The following is a 14,418-nucleotide window of genomic DNA, read 5'->3' as shown; positions in this document are numbered from 1 at the left end:
ATAATCCTAACATATATACTTTCAATTATCTCCATCTGTTGTGAATTAATTCTCATATTGCTGTTTTCAATCTAGAATCTTTCATTTAATTCTGTCATTACCAGTTCTCAAATTTAACTTGTTCTGTACTCTATAAATCAAGACAATTGAATCTTGCATTGTAATTAACTAAAACCAGAAGCATCCATCATGTTTTCTAGTGTTGTGATAAAAGGCTCAAATTATATTTACCCAATTTGATTTTATCTTATCACATGCAATGAGCCCTAATGAAATATGAGCATGAATACTTCTCCTATTACCCTTTAAGTGTTATCAACTCATAATGTACAAATGTGAAATTTAAGCCAATCTAATTCCCTTTACAAGTTGGATCATTACCATCAACTAACATTACCTATTCCATTCAACCATACTAATAATATTATTCTAGTAATTCCATCTCTGTTAGTTTCTAGTTACCTTAATGTCACTTCCATTTAGATACATCCTATTTATCCGGCTGCCATTGGGTCGGCTGGAATCAATCCAATAAATGAACTCTTCTCTGTAGTCAAAGTCTATAGCAATCACATTGTTTAATCCCTAAAATTAAAAAGGATAAATTAAAAATGTTATTTTATTTTGACATTTTATTTTAGACAAATATTTTTCCAAAGCATGTTATGAACCCACAAGTGTAATCATATATTCATAAGCAAATGTCATATAATGATCATCAAAGCAAAATGCATCTACAAGCAATGAAAGAACCAAGTATGTTTAGATCTTTCTATACTATTTAATATGGCTTCACGATTTATTTTTAAAAATGAGTCAGAAACATAAAACAGTGTTATAGATAATGATTAAAAAACAAACAAAAAACCCCTCATAATTTTACCTTTAAGGAGGGAAATGTGAATACTAGTAATCTGACTTCAGTCTAATTTTAGCTTGTAATACATTTCTTAACCTACTGGGTTAGTTAACCCGAGGGTGGGGAGAGGTCCATTTCTGAATCAGAGAGGTAGAAAAAAAAAATCTCTCTGAAGATTTAAGGCTAGCCTTGCATAGACATCATTTTAAAGTCAGGGGAGGAGGCTTAGATATTTTAGTTTCCCCATATGCTCTTGTCCCAACAACATAGATGAGCTTCCTTCCTTTTCATGCTTCAAATAGCCCCTTAGGCGATACAGTATGATATTAGAATTTAAAAGATATAACCTTAGGTGTGTATTTGGCCAAAAGGGAACTCGGTAATCATCATCTGATTATTCTACATGGTTGAAATGTAAAGAAATGTCTCCCTTCAGACTAATGGTTATGCATTTTTTAGCAGGTAACACAACAGAAATGCAGTTGATGAGTTTCTGGCGGCTACAGATCTTTGGTTTGGCAGTTCTGTAGCCTGACTGATTTGATTTGGGGATTGTGTATCCAGATCCTGGGCATCTTCTTAGTTACATAGTTGTACAAATGATTGCTTTGGGGGTTATTTTAACTCTAACCTGTTGTTCTGGTTTATAGATTTACTAGCTCAGTGGACTAAAAGATCTTAGGTCAGGGTTTTTTAAGCACATGAACTGGCTTTCCAATATTCTAGAATGGTTTATGATTATGTAAAAAACTTGTGAATTAATAATTAACCGAGGTAAATGAAAGTAGGCAAAGTCCTCAGTGAAATATACTATCACTTTACATCAGCAGACACAGTATAATTCTAATTAAAGCTAAAGTGGATAGATAGCTAGGCAGCACAGTGGATAGTGTGCTAGCTCTGAAGTCAGGAGGACCTGAGTTCAAATCCTACCTCATATACCTACTAGCTGTGTGACCAGCTGGCACTCAAACTTATTTGTCTCAGTTTCCTCATCTATAAAATGAGCTGGAGAAAGAAATGGAAAAATACTCCAGTATCTTGGCTAAGAAAAGCCAAAATGGGGTAGGAAAGACTCCTACATGACTAATCTACAAAACAACAACAGGTGGTTAGGGTACCAGTTCCTATTCAAATAGGTTCGGGGAATCTCCTGAGGATAAAAAAGATAGCCAATAGCTTATCTTTTAGGTTATTAGTAGGCTTTAAGGATCCCAGGAATTTAGATGTATTTTAGAATGTATCTCTGCATTTGACTATCATTACAATTTAAATTGTATAGGGCTTTATAGTTCTTACACCTGGACTGAATTCAAACACCAAATCGACTATAAAAATCACATAGTGTTCCAAAGTTTTCAGTATGACATAATGAAAGATCAATGGGGTTGGAGTCAGAAACCTAGGCCCATCAACTTACTTCTTTGACCTTCTGAAAAATCACTTTCTTTGACACTTAGTTTCTTTCCTCTGCAAAAGAGGAATTGCCAAACATATTGTGTAAATTGGTTTAGAGTCAGTAAGTCCTAGGTTCAAGACTCACCTATGACACATATGTGATCCCTGGCAAATGACAGGTATTCTCAGTTCTTCAATCAAATGTCTAAGCCTATAATTCGCAGAACAGGTACAGATTTTCATCAGTAGAGAGAATTTCAGCATTCTGAAACTGCCTATACCAATGAAATTGCAGGTTTATTCTCTCCCCTATATTTTTATGCTATCTATTTAATGGGATCATTAGAAACATCCAATTAATATATTTCTTGTTTTGTTCAGTTTTTTCAGTTGTGTCTGACTCAACCCCATTTTGGAGATTTTTCTTGGCAAAAATACTGGAGTATTTTGCCATTTCCTTCTCCAGCTCATTTTACAGATGAAAAAACTGAGGCAGATAGGATTAAGTTACTTGCCCAGGGTCACAGCTCATAAATGGCCTGGGCCAAGTGTCCTATCCATTGTGATACTTAGTTGTGGCAAAAATGTTATAGGAAAAGGGAAGGTTCTGCTTTAAAATCCTTCCTATCCTACTAGGTTTTGTGTTAAATGATAGGAGAGAGGATATAATTTTGCATCTTTACATCCCAAGTAGTAAATCATCTCATAGTAGACTTTCAAGAAATATTTTTTTAATTAAATGTTATGGGAAGATTTGCATGACTTAGGATGATCCAAGATGAGGACCAATATAGAATAGGTCTTGGTAGACAATAAACAATCTAAGAGTTAAGGCGACCATCTCTTTAGGGTACTTTGGGGCTATTGAGACATTTATGATGATATCAGTAGGTTAGAACATGATGTTAATAAGGTCAAATACACTAGGAAATGTCTATATTGACTAGGCATTTATTTAAATTTTATATAAGAAGCATTCTGTTCTCAAGTATTATATTGCAACAGTGAACCAGTTTTGATCTCCATATAGACACATTCCATTTGGCCACAACAAGGAACTGGTTAAGAGTATAATGATGGCGCAATGTAAATCCTTCCTTTCTACTGGAAAAGCAAGTAAATTTGGAGTATTCTTAGTAACGATACTATTTGTGTGAGCCTGGACAAGTTACTTCATCTCCCAGTGCCTTAGAAACTTTTTAAGTTTCCTAAACATAGAAATTATTATCAATGACAGATGCTAAGCAATACTCGCTGTGCTTCATAAACCTGACAATAAAAAGAGCACCTGGATACCTTAACTATGCACACATCAGACACATAAGAAAATCTTTAGATCAATCAATTTAACTACACCTACCTGAGCACTAAGTATATAGGTTTAATGAAAATTCTAAATTATAACCAGCATATTTCAGACAGATTCAAATAATCAATTGATTACAGTAGCAACCTACAAATATCCTCTCTATGGCAATGCTACCTCTCTCAGGAGGAACAATTTAACAATGTTAGTTTTGAGGCCCTTAAACGAGACTGCCTTAGGAACACACATAACCATACACAGAACTTAAGAAAATAATTTCCTATGGATGCCAAAATTATACTGCTTCTTTCTTTATATTAATGAATTTAGACAATGAAAATCCAATTTGAATTTGACACATAAACTTTAATTAATTGAAGCCACAAACACATGTACAGAAATTTGCATTGTGAATATATCTGTGTATGTGTGTACATATACACACATATATGCCTTTACAAGCAGCTAGATAACACAGTTGATAGAACACTGGACCTTGAGTCAGGAAACCTGAGTTCAAATCCTCCCTCAGTTCCTTACTAGCTGTGTGCCCCTGGCAAATCACTGAACCTCTGTCTTAGTTCCTCAATCTGTAAAATAATAACACCTACCCTCAAAGGCTGTTGTGAGAATAAAATGAATTACTATGTGTAAAGAACTTTGCAAACCTTAAAGCTGTAGGTAAGTGATAGCTGTTATAATTATTGCATATATGGATTCATAATGTATTATGCATATAAATGTGTGTATGTGTATAAACATGTGTACACATGTATGTGCACATATATGTGAGTGTGCATGTATATATACACATATATTCCCATTTCACCAAGCTTGCCGATTTCTTCAGAACTTTTACTCTAAATAGTATCCACAGAAAAAGAAGAGGGCATTGTTCTCTTTATAGAATAGTAGGGAAGATACATTTAAATAGCTAGGGGGCATGGCCAAAGTAATGTCTGAAAGCTGCAGTTATCCCAGTGGTTTCAGAACTGAAAATTGGTTTCATCAAAATCCTATTTGCTTCTCTCATTTCTTTAGCTGAAGATTTGCACCCTTTGGTTCAAGATGATTAATTTGGGAAATTGTGTTGTGTTTCTCCACACAATTTCACTAGAATAAAAGGTACTGTTTAAATGGAATCGGTTAGCATTTCTGAAGCTACTTGATTAATTCTCATTCAAAAAAACCCCATGCTATTAAAAACACATTTTCTAAATTTGGTGTATATATTTAAGGTCTAACATGCGTAGATGAAAACTAAGCTTTAGAATAACCTCCATAAGGTTTAGAGGTGACCTTTGATTCTAAAAGGTTATTATAGTGAATCAAAAGCCTTGGTAGCTGCTGCCAAACTGGTAACCTTCATATATAAGCATAAAGACAGATTCTATGTCTGTACACTAAGAACTAGTCTACCTAAATCCAGGGAGACTCACTGTCAAGGTTTCTCCTCGAGAGATGGTCTCAAAGCCAAGAATCTCTGGGTTTAAGGCAGCTCAGAAGCACAATATATAGAATACTGGGCCTGAAGTCAGGAAGATCTGATTTTAAATCCAACCTCAGAAACACTAGCTGTGTATGATGTGGAGAAAGAAACACAACCTCTATTGGACTCAATTTCCTTAAATATAAAATGGGGTTAATAACAGCTCTTACCTCTTAGAGTTGTTGTGAGGATCAAATAAGATAATAATTATAAAGCAGTTGTCACAGTGTCTGGCAAATAGGAGGTACTACATAAATGCTTATCAGCTGCCCCTTCTTCCCCTTCCCCCCCCAATCTCTGACACATCCTAAGAAAATGCTAGCCTGAATTGCTGAAATTTCCTCACTTAGATCATAGATATTTCCAGTAAGTTAATCACTATTTATGTCAAAAATGGTTAATGAAACATGATTTCATTTCTTTCAGAACACTTGAAAAGAAACTGGGATTGAAAACTACTAAGAGTCCGAGGCTAGTATTTCTGGTATTATTAAATTATAACTGGAGACCAAATAGAATTATGAACTATGATTTGGGAAACCTGAGGCTGAGCCCCAGCTCCCACACTGACCAAAGTTACTTTAGCTGTAGTATTCTGTTTCCTCATCTATAATTTGGTGATAATAGTGCCTGAACTACCAACCACACAATGCCGCTTTGATGAAAGTACATTTTACTTATTTATTTTTCAAAATATTTATTTGTTTGTTTGTTTGTTTTTTGGTGAGACAATTGGGGTTAAGTGATTTGCCCAGGGTCAGACAGCTAGTAAGTGTGTGTTAAATGTCTGAGGCCGGATTTGAACTCAGGTACTCCTGACTCCAGGGCCAGTGCTCTATCTACTGTGCCACCTAGCTGCCCCGAAAGTACATTTTAAGCCATAGAATTGGGAGGGAAAATGGAACAGATGTAGTGGGTGTAATGGGGCCTAATATGAAATCCCTCTCTCAGGATCACAGGCCCCTTGGTGTTCAAGACAAGTCCATTTTTAGTTTACTTAAGTTATAACAGTATCCTCCCCATCCCATTTGGTAGTATGCCACGTTCAACCATGTCCTTTAATGCTAGGCCACCTTAAAAGCCATCTCCTTGGGGCAGCTAGGTGGCTCAATGGATAGAGCACTGGCCCTGGATTCAGGAGGACCTGAGTTCAAATCCGGCCTCAGACACTTAACACTTATTAGCTGTGTGACCCTGGGCAAGTCACTTAATCCCAATTGCCTCACTAAAAAAAAAAAAAAAGCCATCTCCTCTGTGAAGTCTACCCTGGAGCTCCAACTAGATGTTCTCTCTCCCTATTATGAACTCTAAGAGCTGTCTAGGGCTCTTTGAGACCACCTTTACTTTCTACCACATAATAATAGTTATTTTATACCTGTCATCTCCATGTTACACTCAGAAATCACATTTTATTTTCTTTGTATTTCCACATAGACATGTGAACCCCAATTTACTATCAAATTTTCTACATTAAGGTTAAAAAAAACGCTCACATTTTCCAAGTTGTGACAATGCTGCTTGCTTCCCAATGTACATCATGAAACCAAACCAAACTCATTAAGCATTAAAAATCAGTCATGCTCATGTCACTGTACCTGTTTCAACAGTGTATAGTTGGATCCATCAGTACTAATTTTTCTTATTTCATGATGGTCTGCAAGAATTAAGAAGGGCTCTTCATCTAAATCCACAGAAAAAGAATACATTAGACCAACTTTACTAACATTGTTAACTTTTACCACTTTTTTATTTTTGCTGTGTGATTACAATGATTTAAATTTTAAAATACATGTTAGACTTTTAAATTATTAGTCACGATATTCAGGCAATCCCACATTCTAGATATATCCCAAACTGAAGAGAGATGTAAGCTGCCCAATGAATTTAAGCATACAAACATGTTCCATGCACTGGATAGGTAATTTTAAGAGCTAACTAGTACTAAGTTAACAGTCAATCTGTCATATCTCTTTTTCACTTAATAATTTGTGGACTTAAAATTATTAAAAAACACTTTGGTTGGTGGATAAAGCACTCGCCCTGGATTCAGGAGTACCTGAGTTCAAATCCGGCCTCAGACACTTAACACTTACTAGCTGTGTGACCCTGGGCAAGTCACTTAACCCCCCATTGCCCCACAAAAAATAACAAAAAACAAAAACCCACTATGGTTGTATTTGGCTAAAATTTGACCTAATTGGATATATAAATAACATATAATGAATACCTCACCCTTGGGGCAAACCCATAGCTCAAGACAAGTGATAGTCACTTTTATTTTTCTAGATATTTTGAAAAGAATATTCCACATTTGGCTTAGTCACCCATTCCACAGAAATATGTTGCAGTCAGGAAATGTGTCCTTTATTCCTTTAACTAATGTTTTATTTTATCGTTATTTGAGGAATAATAGCATTTCTGAATGTTTTCCATTTTCTTAAGGATGACTACCAAATTAGTTCTAGCTTTGTCTCCCTGAGCTTTCATTATCACAGTTCTTTTTACTTTTCTTCTGGAGTATTACTCTCCAACTCTTTGATCATTGTTGTTTCCATTCTATCCTATCCTAGTTTTGTAAATTCCTTATTTAGCTATAAAGCCTAGAATTAGATGAGAGAAAGATCTGACAAGGCCCTAAAAATACTGTCAGGCTTTCTTTATTCCTCTCATCATCTAGCCTGACTTCCTAGACAAAATTTATTATCATGATAAATGGGTTTTGTTATTTGGGATACCATTTATTTGGACAAGTAGTCTAAAAGCTAGTTGCTTTCCTTATGTAACTAATTTATGCAAAATGAATAATTTACTTACTTAGCTAAATTCCTTTAGTTTCAGAGCCGAACTACTCATATTGATGGGAATGGCATAGTAAATAGAAGATTTGGCCCCAGTATCAGAAAGTCCTGAACTCAAATCTAATACATCCTTACTGGATGACCCTGGGGAAGTTATTTACCCTTTTAATAACCAAAGAAACTGTCTAAGACTATAAATTTAAGAATCTCATCTGATCTTCAATAGTTGAGTTTTCTTATATCAATGAAATTTCTGCGCCCCCCCCCCCAAATATATAAGTTGGGTTTTGTTTTATGTTTTGCAAAACATGTTCTATAGTTTATCAGGCCCCCACTTTACTTTTTATTAAGGTCTAGACTTTTGTAATGAAAAACATAGTAGTATTGCTATAATTTCCTAATTCTTTCACAAACATAACATATTTTCCTTCAAAAAACTGAGCTTTTGAGCAATAGAAACTGATATTTCTTTCATACATAGTGATTTGTAATGCAAGAGATGACAAACTTCTTCCAATTATTCATACTGGGAGATATCTATGGCATGGTTAGATTATCCATAAAACTCCATTTTTGTTATAGCTTTCCCTAGGTCCATCAACAAAATCTTTACACAAGCTTACACAAAAAAGCAAATTTAAATGGTTTCCAAGTTCAATGTCTTCCCATTTCTGACTCCACAGTATTGATGGAAGTGCTAGAAGGAGGAAGACAGTAGCTACAAACAGAATGGGAGGAGGGTAAATCAGTGAGCCTGGAGAATCTACCAACTGCTTATAAGGACAGCCCCAAAATAACTAGCATATTCTAATTGAAATATCTTTTTTTTCCCTTTAGTAATGGACATGACATTGTTAACTCATCAAAAGGAAGTTTTTCATCTCTACTCCTTGCAGCTTTCCAGAAAGAGGTTATACATTTACGTTTAAAACAAAGTTGTGGGGGCATCTAGGTGGCGCAGTGGATAAAGCACTGGCCCTGGATTCAGGAGGACCTGAGTTCAAATCTGGCCTCCGACACTTGACACTTACTAGCTGTGTGACCCTGGGCAAGTCACTTAACCCCTATTGCCCCGCAGAAACAAACAAACAAAAAACAAAACAAAAAAACCAAAGTTGTAGCCAACCTGTTTAAAGATTTAACTTCTCAATGATTTAACATGAGTAACTGAAGCCCATTTTTGATTCATCATACACAAAGTAAGGCAAGACACATTGTCACAACTTTGGTTTTCGATTGGGCAGAAAGTGAATTGGCCATTATAGCTTAGAGCTATATCCTAGTAAGCTGTTTAACATTCTAGGCCAAACTTATTCCCATGAACATGTGACAGAGCAGTGATGCCAAAGATACTTCTTTCTGTTGCTTCTGAGCACTCCCAGAGCTCAGTGAGCACTTAATAATTCAAAATATCATAATACACTATAATTATGCATAAAGTAATATGTGTAAGGAATACAAAATCATAGTGAAGCAGATTCCCATAATCTAGTAAGCCAGGATTGATTTTGCTTCCTTGGAAGCAGGCCAAAGGAAAATAAGCAATAAGAGAGGCTCCAAAACTCAAGGTGTTTATTTATAATTGGGGTTGAATCCATGGATATATTTGATAGCCTACCTGAGAGTGACTTGCAGCCATTTGGGTTATCTGGTTGTACTTCATATCCTTCTGTACAGAGGCACTTGTAGGTTCCATATGTATTAATGCATTGCTGACTACAAGGAAAACCCGAAGAACATTCATCCATGTCCACACATGTTTTACCATCATCCTTTAGTTGAAATCCAGGCCAGCATTTGCACTTGGGGGGAAAAAAAATCAATCCGTATTTGTGACAGCATCTCAAAATGTTCATAATTACACTATAATAAGTAAAATGAGATAATTCACCTTCTAAACTATAAAGTGATATGTACATATATATATTACATATGTATAAATCTCCTAGCTATTGCTCATCATCATCATCATCATAGAATAGCTTATGAGTGTAGAGCTATGACTGTGTGTATATGGGTACAGAGGTGGGCAGTCTGTCTAGGACATGGACACAGCATCTACCAAAATTTAGAAGGTGTTGATAGTGCTTATATCTTTAGCAGGTAGAAGAGAATTACTTGGCTCCTGGTGAGCAAAAATAATTACATAAAATAGAAAGCTACAAGAGCATTCCTTTTTCTGCTATTCCCCATTTCCCATACCCCAGGTGAGCTTCCTGGAACACCTTGCCATGTTCCTTACCCTGACAGTGACCTCTTCAGTAACATCTACTCAGAATCCTAAGATCTTTGAATCCTTCCCTGGATTTCTCCCCCAATGAGGCTATGTGTTTCCAAATCCAAGTTCTCTCTCTCCCTATCAACTGAATCGATCTTGAAGATTTGATTTGAGAGTGATTTTCATGTTGCTTTCCCTGTGGCATGCTTTGTGCACCTGATAATGGCACCAAATTGTTAGTTCTAGCTTTACACGATAGACTGTCCTTTCCTTAGCAAGTGCCTTTTAAACATAAAATGAGAGCTAACATTTGTATAGCACTTTGTAGTTTACAAAACACTTTAAAAATATCATCTTACTTGATCCTCACAACAACCCTGGGAGGTAAGTGCTATCATTCTCTCCATTAAATAGGTGAGAAAACTATAGCTCATAGAGATTGTCACTTGCCCGGCATCATGCTGCTAAAAAGCGCCTGGAACCAGTATTGAATTTCTTCCAACATGCTATCCATCATACCATGTTACCTTCAGGTAGGAATAATCTTCACTTACATTGTCATTATGCATAATATCTCTTTTTACCCTAACAACTATGTGGAAAAGGAAAAGTTACTTTATTCATTTTACAAATTAAAAAAACAGACTTAGTGAGGTTAAATGAATGGGGGGTCAAGAATCCAATTCTTCTGGTTCCCACTTCATGAATTACACTGACTTAAAAATAACAACATTAAAGGTTTTCTTTAATTGTTTTAGGGTTTTCACTCTTGTTAATTATAGCTTCCAGCACAGGGTTTAACAGAGACTAGGTGTTCAATAAAATCTGTGGTTTGATATGATTTGATTACTAACAATCATTTTCAAGCTATCTAGAGAAGTGTAACAATTGGAATGACGTCATCTGCTGGAGACTTACTATAGCAAGGCTCCGCCATGAGGAGAAGGCATCTGAGGGCAAGACATGTGGCTCTTTGGTGTCAGGAAGTGACATTTGCTTGTGGGAAGAAGAGGGGGTGAGGCTGGCGCTCTCACTCTCTTTTGTCAAGACTCTGGTTGAGAGTGGAGCTAGAAATGCTCTCTCCCTTTAATAGATAGATGAATCTAGGCCTTTCTCTCTCTCTTTACCAAATTCTTATTCTCCCTAATAAGTGCTTTAAAGTCTAACTCTTGCTAAAACTTATAATTTATTGGTGACCACTCATTAGATATTTTAGACAATATAGTTAGAATTTTAGCCCCTTACAGAAGCATCTGTTAAAAGTGGAATGAAATTTGCTGTGCCAGTGACTTCACTAAACTAGACCCTCCAAGTATCTCTCTCTTTTCTGAGACATGGCATATCTATCTTGTCCTGTTCTACTTCCTCAAGCAAAACATTAGCCATTGCACCAAGAGGGAGCAGCATATTGCTCCATAACAGAGTGAACATTGGAATTCATCTAATTGTTGATGGATATATTTTTTGCTAGTATTGCCTCAATTTCAAGGCTCTGCTCACACAAAGAAATCCAAGAATGTAAAATTAAGAACACTGTAAAACAGAAAGTTTGCTAGTGTTACATGAATTCAAGAAAATAAAAGTCAAAATGTCTAAAAGGAACAAAGTGTAACCCCTGATTACCTAAAAATGGTCATGTAAGAAGAGATTCTTTTAATTAATAAAGAAAAGTAGTTTGGGGAAAATATTTCATATATTTCTCCTTCAGCATACATCTACAAAAGGCAAGGATTTGGATGTTTTTGTTCGAAAAATACAATTAAATGTCTTCATCTGCACATCTTTCACTACCATTAAAAGATAGAGCAAAGGTGTTTTAATTTGTGAAACGAATTATGTATAAAGTATATAAACATATACACAAATTTATATGTGTGTTTGTATGCATTCATTGTGTAACTACACATGGAGAAAAAAGTTAAGGAGAAACAAAGGAGGATTGAACATAGGTTTGAGAGTGAGCACTTGGAAGCTTTCTTTGGGGATTAGCCAATGTGGTTTTATATACTATATAGCAAGTATTTTTGTCACTATGCCTTTTTTTTTTTTTTTTACTTTTTGTTGAGGCAATTGGGGTTAAGTGACTTGCCCAGGGTCACACAGCTAGTAAGTGTCAAGTGTCTAAGGCTGGATTTGAACTCAAGTCCTCCTGAATCCAGGGCCGGTGCTCTATCCACTGCGCCACCTAGCTGTCCCTGTCACTATGTCTTAATAGATAAGTTTTAGGGGCAGCTAGATGGCACAGTGCAGAGAGCACCGGCCCTGGAGTCAGGAGTACCTGAGTTCAAATCCGGCCTCAGACACTTAATACTTACTAGCTGTGTGACCCTGGGCAAGTCACTTAACCCCAATTGCCTCACTAAAAAAAAAAATAGATAAGTTTTAGAGAGTTACTTAAAACTTGGGAAGGTTTAAATGATGTGCCTAGAAATACAAGACAAAGTTAGTGGTGAGATTTGAATAGAGGTCTTTCTGATATCAAGTTCAGTGCTTTATCCATGCTGCCTCAGCTCTCACTGTAAATGACAAGTAGAGTTTGAGGCAAAGCAAGACCATGACCTGGAAGCCTTAGAATTCAATAAGATGCTTTGGTGAGAATCAATCAACATTCTTTCTACGTTTCACATAGGGTCAGCTTCGCTGATCACCCCAGCTATAAATGGTATGTCCACTTCTTCTACCAAACTATTCTGATGATTAATTTTCTATAAAACAAAACAAAGCCAAAACCTTTATCTGCTGTTTTTGTTTTGTTTTGTTTTTGTGAGGCAATTGGGGTTAAGTGACTTGCCCAGAGTCACACAGCTAGTTAAGTGTCAAGTGTCTGAGGCTGGATTTGAACTCAGGTTGTTCTGAATCCAGGGCCAGTGCTCTATCCACTGCGCCACCTAGCTGCCCCCTGCATTGCTGTTTTTAAAAACATTTTCATTCATTAATGTTGTATCACAATTAGATTTTTAACAACAGGGACTCTGTCTACAGACCCTCATCTCCAAGTGGCTAAAAGATAATTATTTGAATATTTCACCAGCACCTCAAATGAAATAAATCCCAAATTGAGCTTCCTAGTCTAACCTTTTACCTGAACAAGAATCCCCTCTACAACATACCTGAAAAACAGTCATACAGCTTTTGGTTAGAGACTTCTATTTAGGGAAAACCACCTATCCAGTGAGGCTATTCATTCGACTCCAGAGGATATTGTTTGGATTTTTTTCTCTTACACCAAACTTAAATTTTCCTTTTATCAATTTTTATTCAATACTCCAAGATCGATTCACTAGGGATAAGTACACATTTGATTGTTTGTTTATTTATTCCTTTTCCAGATGGTTGCCCTTCAAAATACATGACAACTCTCATCATATCCCTACTAAGACTTCTGTTCTCTGAATTAAATTAAAAGGTCCTGCAAGAGGGCAAGGCTGAGGGGATAACTATAGTAATTATATGGTCAATCTAAAGAGGAGTATTTCATATATTTATTTCTTGGAGGGGCAAGGTAATCGTGGAATATTTTATTTCCTTGGAAGGATTACAAAGTAATATAATAGCTGATCTAACACATTTATTTACTACCAATATTATTTGCAGAGCCGAATATTTTTTAAGTCAAAATGAGAGCCTATGGTATGGCAGAAATGGTAATGTGGAGCATTTTTTATGTTAGTTGAATACAGTTACTAGCCAAGTCTCATTTCAGACAATGAGAAAGAGAGAGAGAGCGAGAGAGATACACATACATATATACTTAATACTTACAAAATATAGGCATAAGTAAGTACATATGTGTGCATATGTTTCTGTATATGTATCCACACATACATATTATAATATACTATCATCTATCTATCTATCTATCTATCTATCTATCTATCTATCTATCCACACATTATATTCACTCTGTACTGGACTTAACCCTTTAAGCTTGGGGTATCTTTGTACTATATAGTTTGGACAAAAATGCACTAAAAATGATGTTTTTGTCTTTAAAACTTCTTAGAGGGGCAGCTAGATGGCGCAGTGGATAGAGCACCACCCCTGGAGTCAGGAGGACCTGAGTTTGGATCTGGCCTCAGACACTTAACACTTACTAGCTGTGTGACCCTAGGCAAGTCACTTAACCCCAATTGCCTCACCAAAAAAAAAAAACAACAACAAACAAACAAACAAAAAAAAACAAACAAAAAACTTCTTAGAGTGTTAACAAATCAAAGGAAAGGCTACAAGGTGCCCTTAATAGCCATCATCACTCTGTGAAGATGCTATTTTTCCTTAGCCACAGATACACAAGCCCCATCATCTTGCCTGCTGTGGTAAGCCTAGGAAGATCAGCATTGCACTGTGCAA

General features: G+C 36.0%; 1 protein-coding gene across 1 annotated transcript in view; it reads right to left on the bottom strand.

The window, feature by feature from the left end:
- The window catches only part of LRP1B (LDL receptor related protein 1B), a 2,279,180-nt gene that overhangs the window by 380,220 nt on the left and 1,884,542 nt on the right, over positions 1-14,418 (bottom strand). Inside the window, 3 exon segments of the mRNA XM_043994810.1 lie at positions 463-585; positions 6,648-6,733; positions 9,469-9,652. Coding sequence (XP_043850745.1) covers positions 463-585; positions 6,648-6,733; positions 9,469-9,652 — 393 coding nt within the window.

Source organism: Dromiciops gliroides, chromosome 3, assembly GCF_019393635.1.
Source record: "Dromiciops gliroides isolate mDroGli1 chromosome 3, mDroGli1.pri, whole genome shotgun sequence".
Lineage (NCBI taxonomy): Eukaryota > Metazoa > Chordata > Mammalia > Microbiotheria > Microbiotheriidae > Dromiciops > Dromiciops gliroides.
Note: the sequence above shows the minus strand (reverse complement) of the source record. Positions and strands in the feature narration are given on the sequence as shown.